The sequence below is a fragment of the Phoenix dactylifera genome, chromosome 7 (genome assembly GCF_051530095.1).
Source record: "Phoenix dactylifera cultivar Ajwa chromosome 7, Ajwa_hap1_PhDact_Kaust_v1.1, whole genome shotgun sequence".
NCBI classification, from domain to species: Eukaryota; Viridiplantae; Streptophyta; class Magnoliopsida; order Arecales; family Arecaceae; genus Phoenix; species Phoenix dactylifera.
In genome coordinates this window covers 25877346-25896729 of record NC_143196.1, presented here as the reverse complement: position 1 = coordinate 25896729, position 19384 = coordinate 25877346, and the positions used below count along the sequence as shown (strand labels likewise).

Below are 19384 nucleotides of genomic sequence, written 5' to 3'. Positions count from 1 at the left end.
GTTCTCTAATCTATCTCCCTCCTTTATTTACTCAAAAAAAAAAAAGCTCAATCAAATCCTATTACTATTATTAGATCATTATTTTTCCAGGCTTACTAAATACGCATGTGCATGTATACTAGTTTTTGATAATAAGGATACAAGGGTTCATATTGAAGGGAATTCCTCCCCTCTTCAACAAATTTCCATATTTCAAATCCTGACCCACATATCTATAATTGTCTCATCAAAAACAAAATTATGTTTTAAATTTGTTCTCCTCTATTATTCTCTCATGTCCCATTTGCTGGTTGCCTCTTATGTAATACAGTAATAGATGGAACCGAGCAACAACTAGCAAAATGCATGCCAAAAGCTAAGATTTTTTCACATAAGCTTGTTATGCTCAACCCATGAAAACAGCAACAAAATAGATAAGACAAAATATATTATTTAGATTTCTTAACCCCATATAAGTACCTAAGATCTATCAGTGCATAGCCCACATAAGACTAAACACAGATCTTTACATACATATTCCTCTTGTTTAAATTTCATCCCATCACAAGTAACACAAATTGAATCACAAAAATCACCATTAGCTTGTAGTCTGCTCTCACTGTTAGGAGGGTTTCCTAGAGCCTATAAGAGATAATATGCAATGGAAGTTATGCATTCTAAGTTACAGCCAATAACAACAAAGCATGACTTAGATGCATGATCAGCAATCAAAGCATGTTCCAGTATACGGACATTCTTCCATAGCCACATGAATTCACCGGTAAAATTGGAAATCCACCTCTAAATGGACATAGGCCTGCTTACAAGCATATGAAAACAATTTGGCCCTATTCACTGTTTCTCTGCTACCAATAATGGACTCGTACATGCCACCGCAAATTGACAGCAATGATAAATTTATCCATGTCCACCACAAGGGTGCAGCGCTCTGACAATCTATGAACTAAGGCATCTAGTCTGAGTTGCAGTCACATACATTGTCAGTTTTTTTCTTGGTGGTTTCCCGCTTGAGCCGCGGTCCACCAACAGAGCTGATGATCTGGTGTATGGACACAAAATAATCAACAAATGATTGGATTCTATGTACCATGATTTTATCTACAGAAGCTTATACACTATGGCAGTAATTATCTGTTCGGCACCGAGTCCCTGATGGAATCTGAAAAGTGAAAATGATCGACAACCCCAAAGTTCTCTGCAAGCTGGAGGATATGGACTTGAGTTTTTGCAGAGCTTGGAGAGACGGACTCAGGTAGACTAGGTAGGCAAGCAGGAAGATGCTGGCTACTCTTCTCTAAAGGGCGGAAGAGATGAAGCACGGCCCAGCAGAATATAAACCTGGTCAAAAACATCATATGGAAGAAACCTACAAGCCTTAGTAAAAAACGCAATGTAAAACATACAGGGAGTAAAAGAGCAAAAGCTAAAAGGAATTAAAATGTTGTTGCCAATATGCAAATATGAACAGACTCTTTAACAAAATCAAGAAATGTTATCCCCCCACCTCAAGTCCCTTAAATCTTTTGCTACACAAACAACCAACCTGTTTTTCCAGCAACAAACCCTCCAATGCAGTAACCATGAGCTGTCTTTACTTGTGTTCTCTGCCTTGCAGTTCTCAGTAACAGCAGTAAAATTCCCATGGTTTCATATACAGGAAAGGTCTAAATATTGCTTAATTTTCCCAACATAAGTATGCGTATTAATTTTCTGTTGCAGATAATAATGTGTTGACATAATGTAGTACTGTGAATTAAATGATAAGGAAAATCACAAAGAGGTAAAATATACAGGCTAAATCAATCATAATAAGGTTTCTGGTGTATGAACACCATACCACTGACAGCCTTGTAATGTTCCGTTCACAAAGCTGGCCTCCTATAGCACAATGTGATCACATTAACTTAAATACTTTCCCAAGATGCAAAAATGGTGAGGGCATGTAACGTAGCTCCACTGATACAAAGACAAATGGCTATTGTCATCACTGCTCAAATGAATGAGACAGCAATTCAGACAACCCAATTTCGTCCCAATCGAGCTTGGCAAGGAAGAGAATGTACTTGCCACCTTTGAAAAAGGACGAGTAAAAGTAGGTCAGAAAATGTTCATATCCATCATCAATTATTTTCAAGTAGAACACAGGACATCATATATTCATCACAGGCATCATAAATCCTTTATTCTCCAAAAGTATCTTTCACCAAATAAGAAATATCATTTACAATAGCAAATGTTAAACAGATCCAAATTGTGCTAGTGTAATGCGACATCTATTTTTTACCCCAGCAGTGACAGTCTGCTATTATCAAGGATAAATTTTGACATTCTTGATATTTCATATTGTGAACAAGGAAAGACTGCAAAGAATCAAATTGTACATGTATGGATAAAATGAGAAAAGCAAGTACCTTAGAATCAGTCGCCGTAGAAATGGATCAGGTAAAACCTGGGCCCAGACCTGATTCAGAGAATTGCATGTGCAGAGTATTACCTCCCATTCAGCTAAAGCAGAGGAAAGTATGCCCTCTGCATTTCTATAAACATCCTGAAAATGCCTATGAACACATCAGATCAAGCACTTGTTAACCTGTCAATGGAAATCTGAAGATTCAGGTCAACTTACAGCTTCAACTTCAGAAGAGAGGCCAACTAACTGGCAAAATGCCTGAAGTGGAGCAGTTAGGAAATATGTAAACTGGCTTCCGTTGAGCGTTAGATCAGTAGCAAACACTGATGATGGTCTCTCAGGTGAAAGAAGCAGGGCAGCTGCTTCTCCCCTTTCCGCACCATGTATAGCCTGGAAATTTTAGAAATGAGCATTAGACAAGGTTATAGCTGAAATTTGAAAAAATGGAATAGCAAATATGGAACATGAATTTTCAAACAAATTAAAAGAGAATCAGGTAAAATTAATATTAAAAAAAAGAGCTGCATATGTTAAAGAACTTAACTAAAATTCATAATGTTGATATAAGAATCATGGTAGGCGACAACATCATTGCTAAGCATAGGCAACAAGAGACTGGTCAAAGATCCAAGTGATAAACTGCAACACTAAATAAGTCCAGCAGTCTTCTTTCAGATGAAGTTGCGATAAGTTTCTACTAATTGCAGATCACAATAATGATACTTTGATGTCACTCTATTTGCTGTGATGAACCATAGATGATTGGAGGAAAGGCCAAATGTGATGTCCAAAGAAGAGATGAGTTTAGCCTTGAATGGTATTCAAGACTGCACATCCCATCATAGCAAAAATCACATTAACCACTACCACTATCACTGCTGCCTCCATCTCCAGCACTTGTACCATCACCAACACCACAATCCCAGGCATCCCAAGATAAACATTATAGACCAAATCATCTGTGACGATATCACTAATACAATAAAGAAAAACAATTTTCTTCTTCAATTTCAAATTGAAAAAAAAAAAAAACCTTTTCCCTTCTTTCTGCAAACATAGCCAAAGCCCAAAGGGCTTGTCAAGAAAAAACAAGTGACAGGATAATGCTGTGGTGTACCAAAAGAAAAGATCAAACATGGTGAAATTTGTTCTGTATAATTTTCTCTATAAGATGAAAAAAATGATTAAACTGTTAAAGTGACTAGCATTCAGAATGGATTGAAAGTCAAAAGAAGGAAAACACGTACTACATGTGGATTGCAGGGCACATAGTTTTTCCTTACTATTTTGACTTGTCTAGAGAGATTCATTGCAACTGAATAAGGATGGTTGGTTCTGGAAGCTTAATGGTGATGGAATGGGTGAGGAAGGGGAGGTGAGAGATCAGGGATGAACATAATATTTTCCTTTTAACTAAAAAAAAATTGATGGTTGATTTGGTTGGGTCAGGTAAACCAATATATGACCCATTCTATTCCAGATCAGGTCGAATAGGACCATGTTAAGAAACATATTATCCAGACCTCATCTTGCTTCCAAAACTTGCTATTTTTCAATTCAGACCCAAGACCCAAACAGGTCTGAAAATTGAGTTGAACCAAGTTAAAAGATATCATATTTAGGATGGGCCATAGGTTGATCTGGCCCATTCGCAGGCTCTTTCCCAAACCAAGATATATAATCCCATAACTATATATCTTTTAAATTCATCAATTAACAGTAAATTTTATTTCCATTTCTTTCACGGCATATTAGTTGTTGCATTTGATATTTTATTTTTTTGCTATATACAAATTTGGAATGCTTTGACAAGCAATCTATGATGCTCATAATTGTGGCACCATGTACAAATAATATATAAATCCTGCATATATGTTCAAAAAATATTTCTTGAAGGCCACTGATGACACGGTGACGGAAGGTCATTCCACATTAGCTATTGAGCATTGGATGCCACAAGCTTGTCTCTAGCAATTTCTGCATCAGTTTTATTTTCTTATGCATGGAACATGTGCTTTGCATGGTTTCCAAGTTTGTGAAATTTTGGTGGTTGATCATATCTTTTTTATTTTTGTAATACTCCTATTGACTATTTGTATCAATTCATCATCAGGGTCATAAAGATGAAATAACTGAACATTTAATCTATATGCTTCCTGTCTTGGAGATCCACCTTTGATAATATTAATAGAATTATAGATGGTGAGTTCCCAATTCTTTTAAAACTTTCAAAAGTTTATACATGCATTTGATGACTCTAAAAGGTGAGAGACAAGGAAGAGAACCAACGGACATTTTAATTCTTGAAGATTACAAGTTTTACCATAGTAAAATGTGGACCAGCCAATGAAGAGGACATAGAGAGCTATTATAATTCTTCAACATTACTCAAGTTTTGTTCCATAATAAAAATGTGGGTCAGTCAAGGAAGAGGCTAAGTATAGTTGTAATCAACACCAATGGAAGGACAATTATGTGTCACTCTGTTACAATTTAGGCAGCTTGAATCTTGGCTTTCCTTGCCTGCTCTCGATCAATTGCATTTTACCAAGAATCTAGAAGTCTGAATTTCAGCTTTCCTCGAAAGTGTTGGCACTTCATGTGTTGGTTTTCCAAATAAAGAGAACACCACACAGATAAAAGGAAGGAGAAATCTAATGCCTAAGATGGAGAAATCCAATGACTTGAAAAAACTGCCCCAGATCTCTATACAGCAAAGAAGCATGTAATTTATCATGGATCCACTAAGTGCAGCACGTATGCTGATATGCATGCCAACATAAGAAATATCCAAGAAATTTTATTGGCAGATGCCATTATGGAAGCTCACTGCTTGCACCGTTTTCACTGCTGCTAGAATGCGCAACACCTCATAGTGATTCAGGTCAAATATGCAGCATCTAGGCCTAATTAACCCAGTCCTTGTAGTTAACAGTGTAAACGAGCTAAACATGAGCAAGCCATGACTAGCTCAAGCTCGGTTCATTTTATAATCGATCTGACCTCAAGCCAGCTCATTTAATTTCAAGGCAGACTTTGAGCTGTTAGAGCTGTTCACCTGTAGCATGTTTAAGAGATCTAATGAGAGGTTGGGGTCTTTAAGGACTTTCATATATATAGTTTGGGTTAATTTTTTCTGATTATATTTTGATCTAATAGTTTCTATAAATTATGTTAATTTATAATAAATACAAAATAATTCTTTATATAGACAACAATAATTCAAATAATTAATACATATAAAGTATTTATATGTCCTTATTTCAAGATAAATGGAGCTTATCTTGAGTGAGCTAAGTCTGGCTGTAGCTTCGGTTCTTGCCAACAGATCACGCTTAACTTGAGCCAAATTTCGAGCTGAGCACATTCTGGCTTGAAAATAGCTTACTCATCTGACAGCCTACTTATCTTGCATATGACACTAGTCCAATCAATGAAACAAGGTCCCTTTATTTGTATTTTAGGTTGATATTGTACATTCTTTCGCCTGTGACTGCTTTTTGACATTCACTATGCTTGCTTATAGTGCTTCACGCAGAGCATATTCTCCAAGAATAAAGAAAATATATCATTTCCAGCAAAAGAAAAGAAAATAAATCATTAACATACATCAAGAACTAACAGTCAATTGGTTCTACACCAAAATTCAGGGGCCTTCACGTTCAACCAAAGTTCAAAATATCTATTAAAGTTTGAGACCCTCAGTTTACTGTCAAAGGTCGAAATCCTTAATTTTTAATCAAAACTTTGAAATCCTCGATGATCTACAACAATTCAATATCCCCAATTTTCAATCAAAATTCCACATATTCAATCTTCTACAAAAATATTTCTCTCATATGGCAAGTGGGTCAGTTGTGCCACCCTTCACGCTCACGGAAACCAAGCAATGAAAACTTCTGTTTCTGGTCAAGAAGTTAAACAAGATGTTGAATCGTAGCAATGGTGGAAATGGAAACGAAGCAAAAATGACCCACTTGTCACAAATTCTTGAAAGTTAGAAAATTATCTTATGAGGACTATAACTTCTTTAGAGAATCTCCTGAGAAGTATATCTTCTAAGGACCGATGTTTCTTAAGAATTATAATAATCCCAGTACGAAGAAAATAATGTACCCCAAACACTGGGAGTTGGAGAACAAATAAACCAAATAATCTACGGCATCTGTACAGTTAGCTTATTGTTGCAAATTGCAAGATCTTGAAAGTTGTAAACATCAATAAAATCTTGGTCATCATTGTTGATGTGTTAACTGAGAAAAAGCAAAAAAGAGACTGGTTAATCTATCTGTTTTCCTGTCGTTCAGTGTGCCTCCCAGATCTATCACAGAATCCAGGTCTTATATCAGAGGCTATATATCTTGGAACTTTGGTTATCTTAAAATAGTAATCGATACGCTTCATCTCGCAGAGGTTAACATGAATATGCCTCCATGCATTCAGCTCAATTCTCCTGCCTGGGCAGTTCGCCTTATATCGTGGTGGTGCAGCATGCTAGCTATTCCCAGCTCTTCCATTGAATTTGAGACATTACTAACAATTTCGTGTTTTAGACTCACGTATACATCTCACAATAGTGTTCACTAGTGTCATGGTAATGCCATCAAGGCCGTATTAATTTGTTTATGATGTTAATTTATTATACTGTTGTTTAGCACATATCATTAAGCAACAAATTAGCATATTTCCAAGAACTAGCATTTTAGCATCTATCTCGCAACATAATATCAAAAGAAAGCATAATAAGGATCAGTATGGGCCCTTAATATTTATAAATAATTTTAACATATTTCCAAGTGTCTATTGAACTCATTTTTTTATACCTTCTTGTATTTTAGTTGCAAAAATAGGATTCAAGGCTTGTTTCAAGTCTCAACTAAATAAGGTGTAACCTTACTAATACATGATCACTTTCACCATCAATGTAAGTTTGTAATGTAAAAAGGATTTAATCTTTAAGGGGCAATATTACCCAAGAACCAATACTCCAAAATCACCCTCAACATTCCTCTAAATTTTAGTTTTGAGAAGCATTTGACATGGATTGCTATATTCATAACATGTTCATCAAGCAAACCTTATTTTTCACTTGTGATTGAACAAAATCAATTGACCAGTAAGTGCACAATAAGTTTTGACAAACCTGCCTTGAATGCGTGGCTGTTATCACTGTCAATGATGAGGAAAAGTGGTCTCCGTGTGAATGGAAGCAAATCTTCAGGATAAAGGTTGTTGAAACCTGATATAAAGAAATGCAATTAGGAACACCCATAGAATGCTGCAATTATGCTTGTTCTCTGGCTTTTGTTATATTTCAGCAAGGATGAGTTTGTAACAGATGTCAACTTATATAATGCAGATATAATAGGAGAATACCTCCACTTCCTCGAGGACCTAGGCACAGATAACTTTCCAAACAGGAATTTGAATCTGGCTTATCGCCAACTGGAGGATCAGGCAGTGAGCTATCCTGTTTATGAGAAGTCTTTGACACACGATTCGGTCTCGAGAAGTTCAACAAACTTCCAGAGATGTCTTTTTGCAAAACAGTATTATGGTGAGTCCTTCCTGAAAAGATAACATTAAAGTCATAAAAAGGGATGGTCTAACAGATGAACAGATAATAAAAGCAGTAACTGCAGCAAAGTGCAACCTGAAGCCGATACATATATTAGCAAAACGTTATCTGAAGATAACTCTTCACAAATTGTTGCAATTACCTGCAGATACATCATAGACCTTATCAGACTCCAGAAACATTACTATATGTAATAATTTAAAATAAAGAACACCTAAACTAAAAACCAGTTGTGCACACGCAGATGCGCACATATATAAAACAATATATACATGGATGCTTGCACACATATGTATAGTTGCAATGGATAAAACACAAAATGATACATAATCTCTGTTAGAGAATCAAACAAATAGCTGCCACTGATCCATGGTTACTAAAAGCCTTGTTGCCAGACTACCAAGCAATCCACTTCTCTCCCTCCATTATCCACATCGGAGCCCCTGTACCATGGTTCCAAAGACCGCTGAAATGGGATGATACGGCACAAAACCAACATCATATGGGTGTCAGGATGCTCAAACAAACATACCAGTATGTACCGGCCATACCAGTCCATATTGGTGCTTCCTGATGGTACCATACTGACCTACCAGTTGGTACCAATAAAAAAGGGTGTCCTGGTGCAATGACTACGGTGTTTGAGAGAGATATACATAGCCTTACCCCCGTGCGCAGAAAGCTTATTTCAATATTTCAAACCGATACCCAGGTCACAATAGAGTAGCCTTATTGTTGCACCAAGGCCCGCCCTCTATTAGTCCATATACCGTACTATTCTAATGGAAAAATACAGAGTTTAGTACTGGTATTTAAAACCTTGCAAACGTGCCAAATTACCAATGAAGCAGTATTAGTTAGCAGAGACAGCAATAAGGTTTTATGAGGTTCAAAATTGAAATGTGTTATATTGTTATACTATGGACAGATATAAGTCTACTCAAGGAAAGCATGCTGAGGCTGGAAGATGCACTATGGTCTAGTGAGATATCTCACCCAGAGCGAACATCTACCTGGACCATCAAGTCGATGCAAGCTAACTGCAGTCTTGACATTTAACTTCACTGTGTCACAGCCTGCTCACTCTCCTGGTCAGGTAGACCACCATTACTAGCTTTCATTTATGTTACTGCCTCAAATGAGATCATGAAAGAACTCTTTTTCCTCTAAAAGATGCATAAACTGGGATGTTTTTTCTTCCCTATTTTCATTAATTTATACATCTTTAGCCATTTTATTTATGTCTTTTTGGTTCTGTCATGCATTCTGAAGAAAGAAATATACTCCTGTACAAAGGCATCAGTACATGTCAGCAGAGGCACAAGTCAATCCTAATCTGCCTGTACTCATCCACCATAAGATGTACATAAAAACACCAACATGTCAAATAAATCAGCAATTAGAGTGATGTGTCTTGGTAAGTCAGAGCCAAGTTATAAACTCTAAAATGGGACCCAATCAGCCATGGAATAACACAATGCCAGACCTGATTAGAGTGATGTGTCTTAGTAAGTCAAAGACAAGTGATAAACCCTAAAATGGGACCCAATCAGCCATGGAATAACACAATGTCCGACCTGATTATTCTTCTCTTTGATAAATTATTTTCATTTTCTTTAAATACCTATCTGTGCAGCTAGAACCTGTGTCAATCTTACCTATTTCATCATAAGCTCTGCATCTGATTAATTAGCAGGTTTCCTTTGGTTTCATATAATGTTATCTTTATCGTGTTCCGGTCAGCATTCAGATCAGCAAAGCTTTAGATTCAGAACCAATATGAATCTAATATGGGCCTAACTTGTTATATTAAGTCCAACAAATTAGAAAAAGGGGAAGAAATACTGGAGGTTTAATGCTCACCGCAATCAAATGAGAGACAGAAGGATGGTAAATTATAGCCTTCCTTGGATTTGGAGGCAGACTTGGATCAGTCATATCTGCAGATAGGTTAATATCAATCAGTCCAGAAGCTCCACTCAGATCACTAAAGGCACCATTATCGGTTGGCTCTTTTGGAGGAGTCTGGTAGAAGGATCCACTGGGTTCCCATTCCAAACATTGAAGCATTCTGAATGTGTCCAGAGTAAGCTCTGTAAACTTGACCTGAAAGTATGGATAACATGAAGAAGACTAAGGACAAAGTGACCTTGCTATGGCCTAAAATAATCCACAAATGTTTTATGGGTCATCAAGTGGCAAATGGTACTTGTGAACCTCAAAAATCTAAAATGTCAATCAGTTCTAAGTGGACATTCCTAAAAAGGCAAGTTATCTATGAAAACAAAGAAGAAAAAGAGCATGTAAAATAACGAACCTCATTATGATGATAGCTTGTGAGCAAAGCATCCTGTAGCCTCAAAACCCTATTTGCATGGAATCGTGCAATATATGGAACAGAAGATAGATGAGAATCAAACAGTATGCTGTATCTCAAAGGCCTGGTGTTTGTAAAAGCTGTATTGGCTTTCAAAAACCTGAAAATTTCTTGCAGCACTAGTTTCCATTCTTTGAAATTAGTCTCCTGGGCAGCCAAAAAAAAAAAAAAACTCAGATTGAAAGGAGCATATATCAATATTGCAGGGATCAGAAAAAGTGCAAAGCAGATTGATAAGTATAATTAAGATAAAAGCATGAAAAGCACTCGTGCAAAAAAAAAAAAAAGACAAGAAAAGAAGAAGAAGATTTGATTGGTCAGTGTTCAAATAAAATATACTGAGATTTCTCTATGAGGCTATGTAAAGGATAATATGGATATTTTATGCATATATATGACACGAAGATGCATGAGGGATCAAGAGATAAACAAGCAGTTTAAGAGCAGTGACTGTGGATAACTTCTGCAAATATGATCAGCTCGTGCAAATATAAAGGACAAAGAAGGTAGCAAATACATACAAGATACCCATTAAAAGAGTTCTTATGCATAAATAGAAGCACCAAAACTTGCACATGGCATAGTGCAACTTACAGAACTTGCCAGAATCATGAATATTGTAACAAAGTAGAGCATTCAAAGGTACAATTCTGTATCTTTACACTCGTAACAATGAAAGACTTACTATCAAAAAGATTCGTGACGAATCGTGGTGAACCTATCATCACCAATGCCGGGAAAAATAGAAAGATTTTATAATTTAGGGGGCCTTGAGCAGTGAATCTTTTAAACAATGTTCCTTTCATGCTCTCTGATGGCAGAAACAAAATATTTGCTTCAAGGTTTGCTGTACCGGTTGATACCATACCATACAGGTATCAAACCAGTATGCAGTCTCATCTTTTACTAACACTCGGTACATCTTGCCCTCTCATACCGTATCTCGTACCAACATTGTAATAGAATGGCACCAGTATAAGGTCTGATACCGAAATGGCGAACTTTGACCTATTTTAGTGAACTATATATGCAAAACTCCAAGTTATTTGGTCAAATCATGATTAGAAGTTTTGGAATAACAAGATTAGAATGTAATTGGTAGTTCGATTTACAATTCATGAAGGATATCAACATGAGTGAACCAAATAAACAAGAATCTGTCCCAGACAGACAGCATTAAATTTGTCAAATAAGTTAAAATCCAAAATATTGCGATGTCTATCTGGGGCCATCTTCATGAAGGTTTTTATGTCAGTTGTTTGCCTTCCACCAAGTGAAATGTAATCGATAGGTTATTATTTTCATAACCATCTGTCACTTGATGAAAAAGAGAATGAGGTGCACCTAATCATATGCAATTGAGATAAATATGTGGACAGAGATCAATTAGATCTTTCAAAGGGCCTCTATTTGAATTGAACAGAGATGGGGATTCCATCAACTGAATCATTCCTTTGAATGAGTGGAACCACTTAGCTTTTTGATGTAATTGGACATGTTGGATAAGAAGTCAACTTCTCCCATATTTTGCCTTTTTTAAGTTCAAGAAAGCTTGTCCGCTAGCTTGTTAATAGAAATTAGAAAAAGAAATACATTAATAAAATTACCATGTGGGGTAGGACTCCAACATGGAGAACAATAGTCATATTTGAAGGGGTCCTCTATGAAATTGGACTAAAAGACTTGATAATGGAAAAGGATTCATGTAGTCGTGGGAACTCACCCAAGGCTGCGCTATTATCATTCAGTTTATTATTGACATAAGACACCAGAATATAGATCAAATCAACCACTTAGGGATAAGTTAGACAACGTCCCAGGATTTTCATTGACAAGGCTCCATCTTTTGTAGCTTCTAAGGCTTCTCAATAGAACCTAAGACAATCCTTTGCTACCAGAAAAGAAATATATATGCGTGTGTGTGTGTGTACACATACTTGTACATATGCTTGGTATTCCATGTGTTCTAAATATGTTGTAACCCTTAAATTAAGCTTTCCGACAAGGAGAAAATCTTCCCTGCTCATAATATACATAAACATGATTAAATCCTTGCCTATTTAAATCCATATAAAAGGAATTTGTGATCATCATGCTCTCAGTCATTTGAATTAAACAGTTGTCGACTCATGCAAAATAAACATCTTGTTTACTCTCTTACCAGTCATATTTCACTTCAATAGCTTTGTTCCTTAAAGCGTAGACTCTCTTTACCTTTATGTGCATCAGGGGTCCTAACAGCCTTCGCCAGAATTTTTCTTCAAGAGGTGAAAATGCAATCAAGAAGCAAATAAGCAAACCACAGAAAGAGAAAAGTATGTGATTCAATCAAAATGCTTATATTGACAGGAAGCAATAGCTTTGTCAATTTTAATATGAATAAGTGGTGGAAAGGCTGCATAAACATGAGTTAAGGTCAGAAATGGCGAAGAGGAGAGGTGGACTATTCTTCACAAATCCTTCTGTATGTTTCTACTTCCAACTAAGCTTCTAGTGAAGAGAGCAGCCACCCAAGAGACATACTGACACTAAACCCAAAGAAGATATATTCAAGACATAAGGAACAGCTCAGATATGAGAGGTTACCCGAAAAAGTTATCCATACACAAAACAAGACCAGTTTCTCCCTTCTTCTCTCTATTCACCATCATCACAAAAGGTGCACAACAAGTTTCCAAAAGCAAATAAGGGGAAGAGGGAAGGAGGTAGGAGGGAGAGAAAGAGAAAGGAAAAGAGAGATATTAACTCCATCCAATCTAATATGGATAAAGAGACCTAGTAGGACATTTTTTTGTTAAAAACTCCAGGATAAAAAATTAAATCGCTCTTTCATGGAGAACTTGTCTATTGGTCTACTTGAGTGTCCAGTCCATGACAATATAGTAGTGACCAAGTCCGCATATCACAAATGCTAATAAAAACCAAAAAGTTAAAACTGAGTTTGAGGACATAACATATGATCACACCTCGATATCTAAAATTAGACAGATCTAAGATTCAAGTAGCTTAAATTTATGGAGGAATGCATGTATTTGCACCTATGAGGGAATCCTCCCATAAAAATTTTGATAGCAATAGTCACAAACAAGTATCCTTGTCAGGAAATTCAAGATAAGCTATAGTCAAAGATAGAAGAGCAACAAGAACCTTATAATTGCATGATTCAATATATCAAACGATGACTCGGTTCAATATATAATTTCATTTTTCTGCAAACTATGACCAAGAATGGTATTATGAGATTCTGCGGATAATTGTCCCAAATACTCGAACCACATGATCATCATGCTACATTATTTTTCTGTTTTAATTGGAAAGAAGGACAATTCCTTCAGCTCCACTTATCCAAACATACAATCCCATGAACCCGCATGTGCCTTCAAACTCTCCGAAGGGGAATCCAAGGTCCAGATAGTAGTTCTCCATCACCAAAGCCATACGATAAGCAATGTGGTTTGCTTCACAATAGACACAGGTGGCATAGAAGTAATCAATTTCTTTGCAGATCAACTTAATATCAAAAATAGATGGGTGATGAGATGAAAAGTCCTCATTAGTCAATGATATAACTAGGGTCAAGCCTCTAGATCCAAACTCTTGTGACTTGCAGCTGCTCAGTAAGGAATATAAGAATGGTCCAAGCTGTAGTAAGCTCTAGAGTTGGAACTGACCAGGAAGAAAGAGGCATAGGACAAGCAGCTAGGACCCTACCAAGACAAAGCTGGCACCCACACCCCTTCCCATACAGTGGCATCAAAGTTCAGCTTCAGACAGTCTCAACTGTGGAGGTGTCCAAGAACATAGGTGTCCTTGGTGGATATTGACACCATGGATATTGCAGATAACAAGAGAAGAGGTGAAGGGAGTTTGATTACATTTAGAGACTCTTTGATGATGTGGTTCAAGTGAAATTTAGGTTTAGTTTACTTAATTTAGTTGTTGAGTTTCATTTCCAGTTAAGATGCTATTTTTATTGAGTCTTAGGAGTCTGTTATTTAAGTCTTCAGGGAGTAGGTTAAGTATTTCTTCTCTTTTCTCTCTTTGCAACTGTTATATTAAGCTTCAAAACTGATTTTCTAGTGGATTGTTTAGTCCTTTTATGAGTAATCATCTAAAGGTCCTGCTTTAGGTTTAAGTTGGACAAGAAAAGTTGTACACTCATTAGAATTGTGATTTGGAAAGATTAAGATGATCTTCTATATGGTCCTACATAATTATGTATTTACTTTTTTGGAAAGTCTTTAGTTACTGTTTTCAGTGAAGTGAACAGATTTGACATAATGGAGTTTTTGGTTCATTGAGAGTCCTTTTTGAGTCAAATTAAGAGTCCTAGGTCTATTACAGATAAATTGATAGTCCTTATTTAATTAGGAAACTTTGTTTTTAGGTTCATTGAGTAACTGTATATGAGACATGGTTTAGGTTGCCACAACTAGTAACCATGACCTATATTTTAATGGAGATGGAAAAGGCATGTATGCAATATCACACTTCCTCTGTTTTGCATTGGTTCCCTGATTTACACATAGAATGGTGCAATACGAGGCACGAGGGAGTGTTTTTTTTTTTTTTTTTGGCAGGATGGGGGGCGGGTTCGAAATTAGATACCTGCCCCTCCCATCATTGCCTGTTTATGGATTGCACTCATCAGATGTGGCAATCAAAATCCTTTCCCTATACATACAGGTCCATCAGGAACAGTGAGTTATGTATGATTTAAGGATTTTATTAACTGAAGTATCTCAATATGGAGAATTTTTACCCTCTACTAGCCTCTTTCTCCCTACTCTTCTTCCCCTCTATTCCCTTCTTAATTTCTATATTTTCCTTTATTTTTATTCTCTTTCTCATTTTGTTGATGGTGGAAAAAAGCATTAAATATATCAAATCTGAGATTTATTTTAACTTATCTCAAGGTTATTGACAACTCTAACACTAAATAGCCGCATCAATCGAGGAGCACCTTTGAAGTGTTATACTAACAATATGCATGCAGTTTGACAAATTGACCACTGATCAAGTGCAAGCCAACAACAGGCATAGACTTAGGCAATGTCATACTTCATTATGGAATCTTTGAAGGTAATTTGGATGACAAGATTCTAACTTCGGAGTTCGAGCAATGTTTCTAAATACAATGCAGGTAGCTTCCTAGGTGGATGATTAGAGAAAGTCACCTTAATGTTTTCCCTTATGTCTAAGCATGGACTATGGACAATGAAAATAACTTATAAATTAGTACTGAAAGTTGCCAAGGTGTCAATTCCCATTACTTGCCACATCTTAGTTAATATGTCACGTTTCATCTTTTGGATCATAACTATTTCTTAAATTACTCCTGATATTTATTTTGATTTTAAAAAATTTTTTCTTTTGAGCTGCTTTGACCTCTCACATGTGCGAGGCAGTCCCCTAGCGCCCATTTTCTGCACACAACATTAATAATAATTGCCAGAGTGCAAATAACCATACAAGACAAAATACCACAAGATGAGCGAGGACAAGTATCTTGGTCCACATATGCCATTTAAAGATAGAAGGCTATCACATTAAGGATTGACAAGGAGAAGCTTGCGAGATTCATCATCAAATGCATCAACCCCCCCCCCCCCCCCAAAAGAAAAAAAAAACTTGTCAAAAAAAAAAAACCAACGTATACGGTAGGGATGGCAATGGGTCTGATTGGCCAAAATCCATACCCACCCCATAGTTAAAAATCCTGCACCCATACCTTCCCTATACCCATCTCGGGTCGGCTCGAGTCGAGTAAAGTAGATGTAGCAGGTTGTGGCAGGTCGATTCGGGTTAGGTTGGATAATTATAGCTATAAGCTATAATTAATGAAATTACAACTGCTATATAAATGGAAGAAGCTTATAGCTTATTCTCTTATAACCCAATTTTTGATTCAGATAGAGAGAATCCTAGCATATATCAATAACTACAATATATTCTAAAAAAATAGTTCATACATAGATCAAGTTAATTGAGGGCTTGGAAACAAAACAAACAAAAATAATCGATTGCTGTGATTTTCAGAGAATATATATGTTTTTTAAGTTTCAACAATAATAAATTTTTAAGTAAAAGGGGGAGGGAAGACCGAGGTGAATGGTCTGTGATAGCTATCATTTATCGAGTGAACCAGGGGGGGGAGGGGGAGTTGGATTGAGGTTATGTTATATTGGATTGGATTCGGAGCAAGGCATACCATTACCCATACCAAACCAGAACCTGCCTTGAGTATTATATCTACCCATACCCATCTCCGAGTTTAAACAGGTCGGGTAAAATCCGCCACATTCGGGTCGGTTCAGGTACCTGATAGGTTGGCTAAAATTGCCATCCCTAATATATGGTTAGGATGACATATCAAAACGAGCAAGCGTAGGAGTGGTTGCTCATCGGAAGTCTGAATCCTCTAATAGGAAGAATGGTCCATGGTCATCCACCTCCATGGCTCCACCTACCCATAAGTTTACTGCATAAGTGCCGATAGAATGCGCCATGCATGTAAAGACCCTCCATCTGCATGGGTAGAGAACCTCTGAGACCAAGAGCTAAACAATCTTTCCAGATATAACAAACACAGAGCATAAATCTGGTAGAGGAAAAGCAACATTCTGTCATGTTAATGGGCAGTAAGTGGGGTTGTCATGTTTATTTCAGGCATGACCGTAGCAGATATCTTTGATGAGTTAAGCTGACTCTGAAGTCTGAAGCATGATTGAACAATCACCAATCATAAAGCCAAAATTTTTTACAAAAATCTAGTAAATTTGGGTGCTCAACACACAGAAGATATCCATATTTTTCTGCAGAAGACAGGAATTTAAAAATAAAAATAAAAGATAAAATAAAATAAAATAATGCCTACGAGTGGTTAGGTAACCAATTCAATCCTCCAAACAGAATGCCATCACTATCCAACAAGTCTAACATCCTACTAGTTTCTTACCACTAAAGAAGGAACATAAAACATCGGTAAGATATTTTTTTCCATATGTTACCATACTCTGAGCTTCTTTATCTGTAACCGTAAGTATCAATCTAGTAATGCAGGCACCTAACCCAAGAAAACAAAAAATGTTTAAAAAATGAAAAAGAGGACGTTTTCCCTAGGAAATTAAGCATACAAACAATTAAAAGAAACTAAACCCAGTGTAGAGTACCAAGTCAAAGAAAATGGAAGGCTAATTAAGATAAAGGAGCCAATTTGGGCATACCGGGTGAGCGGCCTTCGACTCCTCCACCAGAGCCCTAAACCTTTCGGCGAGGTGCTTCACCGCATCCGTCCGGTTCAGCAGCATGGCCACGATCAAGAACCTCGCGTGGAACCTGAGCTCCTTGTACCTCAGTCCCAGATCGGTCCTCGCCGACGACGACGAGGCCGACGACCCCTTCCCGGCCTCGAAGTACCCGCGGTTCAGAATCGCCTCGTAGAAAACGTACGCCTCGAGGAGGTACCGGACCTCGCTGGTCCGAAGGTATTGGGTGTAGTACAACTGACCGATCCGGGAGGCGATCTCGCCGATCTCCCACCGCCGGAGGCCGGCGCCGACGAGCTCGCCGCGACGCTCCTGCTGGAACCTCCAGAGGCTAGTGTAGGCCCTGAATACCTTGCGGTAGTAGTGGAGGAGGTGCGGCCCGCGGCCGTACGGCGGGAGGTCGCGGACGCGGGCGAACTTCCGGTCGGCGCTCTCCACCAGTGTCCGGAAGGTGCGGAAGGCGGCAGCGGCGGCGGCGGCGTCGGAGCCGTAGGTGGCGGATGGGGGGGCGTCGCCGCCCTCGGAGTCAGCGTCCATGGTGACGGAAAGTGTGGGATGGGAAGGGGGCGCTCTCTCGGCACGCGCGAGGAAGGAGGGAGGGTGGAGTGGTCCTCCAGCGTTTCAAGGAGGGGAGCGTTCTGGTGTCCCGCGGAGACTCTTTTATTTTGGTTTCGTTTTTTAAAAAAGCCCTCATCACCTACGATATTTGTACATAGATCCTTCTGGCCTTGGCCGCCTTGCCATTTAATTCATGTACCAAGTTACTAACTCCCATGAACAATAGTTGTTTTGATGGATGTTGGATGGTAAATTTTGGACTCATGGGACCCACTTGCCAATTTCGATAGTACGAACTCAGGTTTTTTTTTTTTCTCTGCCTGGATTAGGTTTCATAAGTTTCATTTTATGGTACACTAAGCTCATTTAATAGTCCTTTTGTGTACGGGTTCATCGATTCCAACGAGCCTTACGAATTTGTGCGAAGACTATTTATTGTTAAGGAACGTTAAATGGTGTGCATAACGTCCGACTTCTTAACTCTAGTAATACGGCAACAGTATATTCTATCTTCCCCCAAAAAGTGATGCATCTCTCAGTTACTTTCTTGTGAGGGGAGAATCCAAGAAGAGGTGGTGTTAGAATCGAGTTAATCGAAAAATTATTCTTAAACTTTAAATAAAATATAATATTTAATATTTTGTTTCTGTGTAGTTTAATTATAATGATTGATATTTTTTATTAATTTTGATGTTTTTATAGTGATTATATTGTTAGGCTACCTATTGTTTTATGTATTATTGTAATTATAAACATAATTAATAAAGACTACGACTTCTTTTTTTACTTTGACTATGGGATGGAATACGAATAGTCAACAATTTTTTTAATTCCCAAGGATCAATTTTGTTTGAATTTTTTTTAATTATGAAAACGTATATTATGCGAGTCAATCCTTTACCCTAACTTTTTTTTTTTTTTTAGCATCATTGACCTTGGTATGGATTGGTTCATGTACATCCATCAAGTATGCAGAATCCCGCCGTGGCAGAACTAGACAAGTTATAATGGCAAATAATTTGGCATTATGATAACGGGATGATAAATTAGACAGTAGAAAAGAGAGGAGAGAAGGGATAGCTTACATCCAAGCACCTAAAATATAAATTAATAATGGCACCTGGAAGTTAGAAATGACATGATGTTCTTTGTCTCATTGTCTTCCTTGATAAAGTGGGAGCTTTCTGAAAGGT

At 37.4% G+C, this 19384-nt stretch overlaps 1 protein-coding gene across 6 annotated transcripts; it reads right to left on the bottom strand.

Moving 5' to 3' along the window:
* Window positions 1–414: 414 nt before the first annotated feature.
* On the bottom strand, window positions 415–18280 carry LOC103718731 (uncharacterized). 6 transcript variants are annotated; one of them, XR_605896.5, is made up of 10 exons: window positions 17592–18279; window positions 10306–10512; window positions 9852–10094; window positions 8064–8130; window positions 7787–7978; window positions 7558–7649; window positions 2627–2800; window positions 2412–2548; window positions 1838–2070; window positions 1198–1338 (listed from the first exon to the last, which is right to left on the bottom strand). XR_605896.5 is itself a non-coding variant. In XM_008807677.4 (9 exons), exons 1-9 carry the CDS (start codon window positions 18168–18170, stop codon window positions 1128–1130), a joined length of 1902 nt encoding a protein of 633 aa, XP_008805899.3. In that variant the 5' UTR covers window positions 18171–18277; the 3' UTR covers window positions 415–1127. The 6 variants fall into 6 exon arrangements, 3 of the variants coding, with proteins under 3 accessions (XP_008805899.3, XP_088557526.1, XP_088557527.1); XR_015967423.1 differs by lacking the exon at window positions 1838–2070 and having other exon boundaries at window positions 415–1338; window positions 7554–7649; XM_008807677.4 differs by lacking the exon at window positions 1838–2070 and having other exon boundaries at window positions 415–1338; window positions 17592–18277.
* Window positions 18281–19384: the final 1104 nt, after the last annotated feature.

Coding starts and splice junctions, on each gene's coding strand:
- LOC103718731 (XM_008807677.4), bottom strand. CDS start 18,170: ATGGACGCTGACTCCGAGGGCGGCGACGCCCCCCCATCCGCCACCTAC. Junction 10,513..17,591: donor AGTCGAAGGCCGCTCACCCG/GTATGCCCAAAT, acceptor TTGGCTGCCCAG/GAGACTAATTTCAAAGAATG. Junction 1,339..2,411: donor CTACGGCGACTGATTCTAAG/GTACTTGCTTTT, acceptor GTTTTTGACCAG/GTTTATATTCTGCTGGGCCG.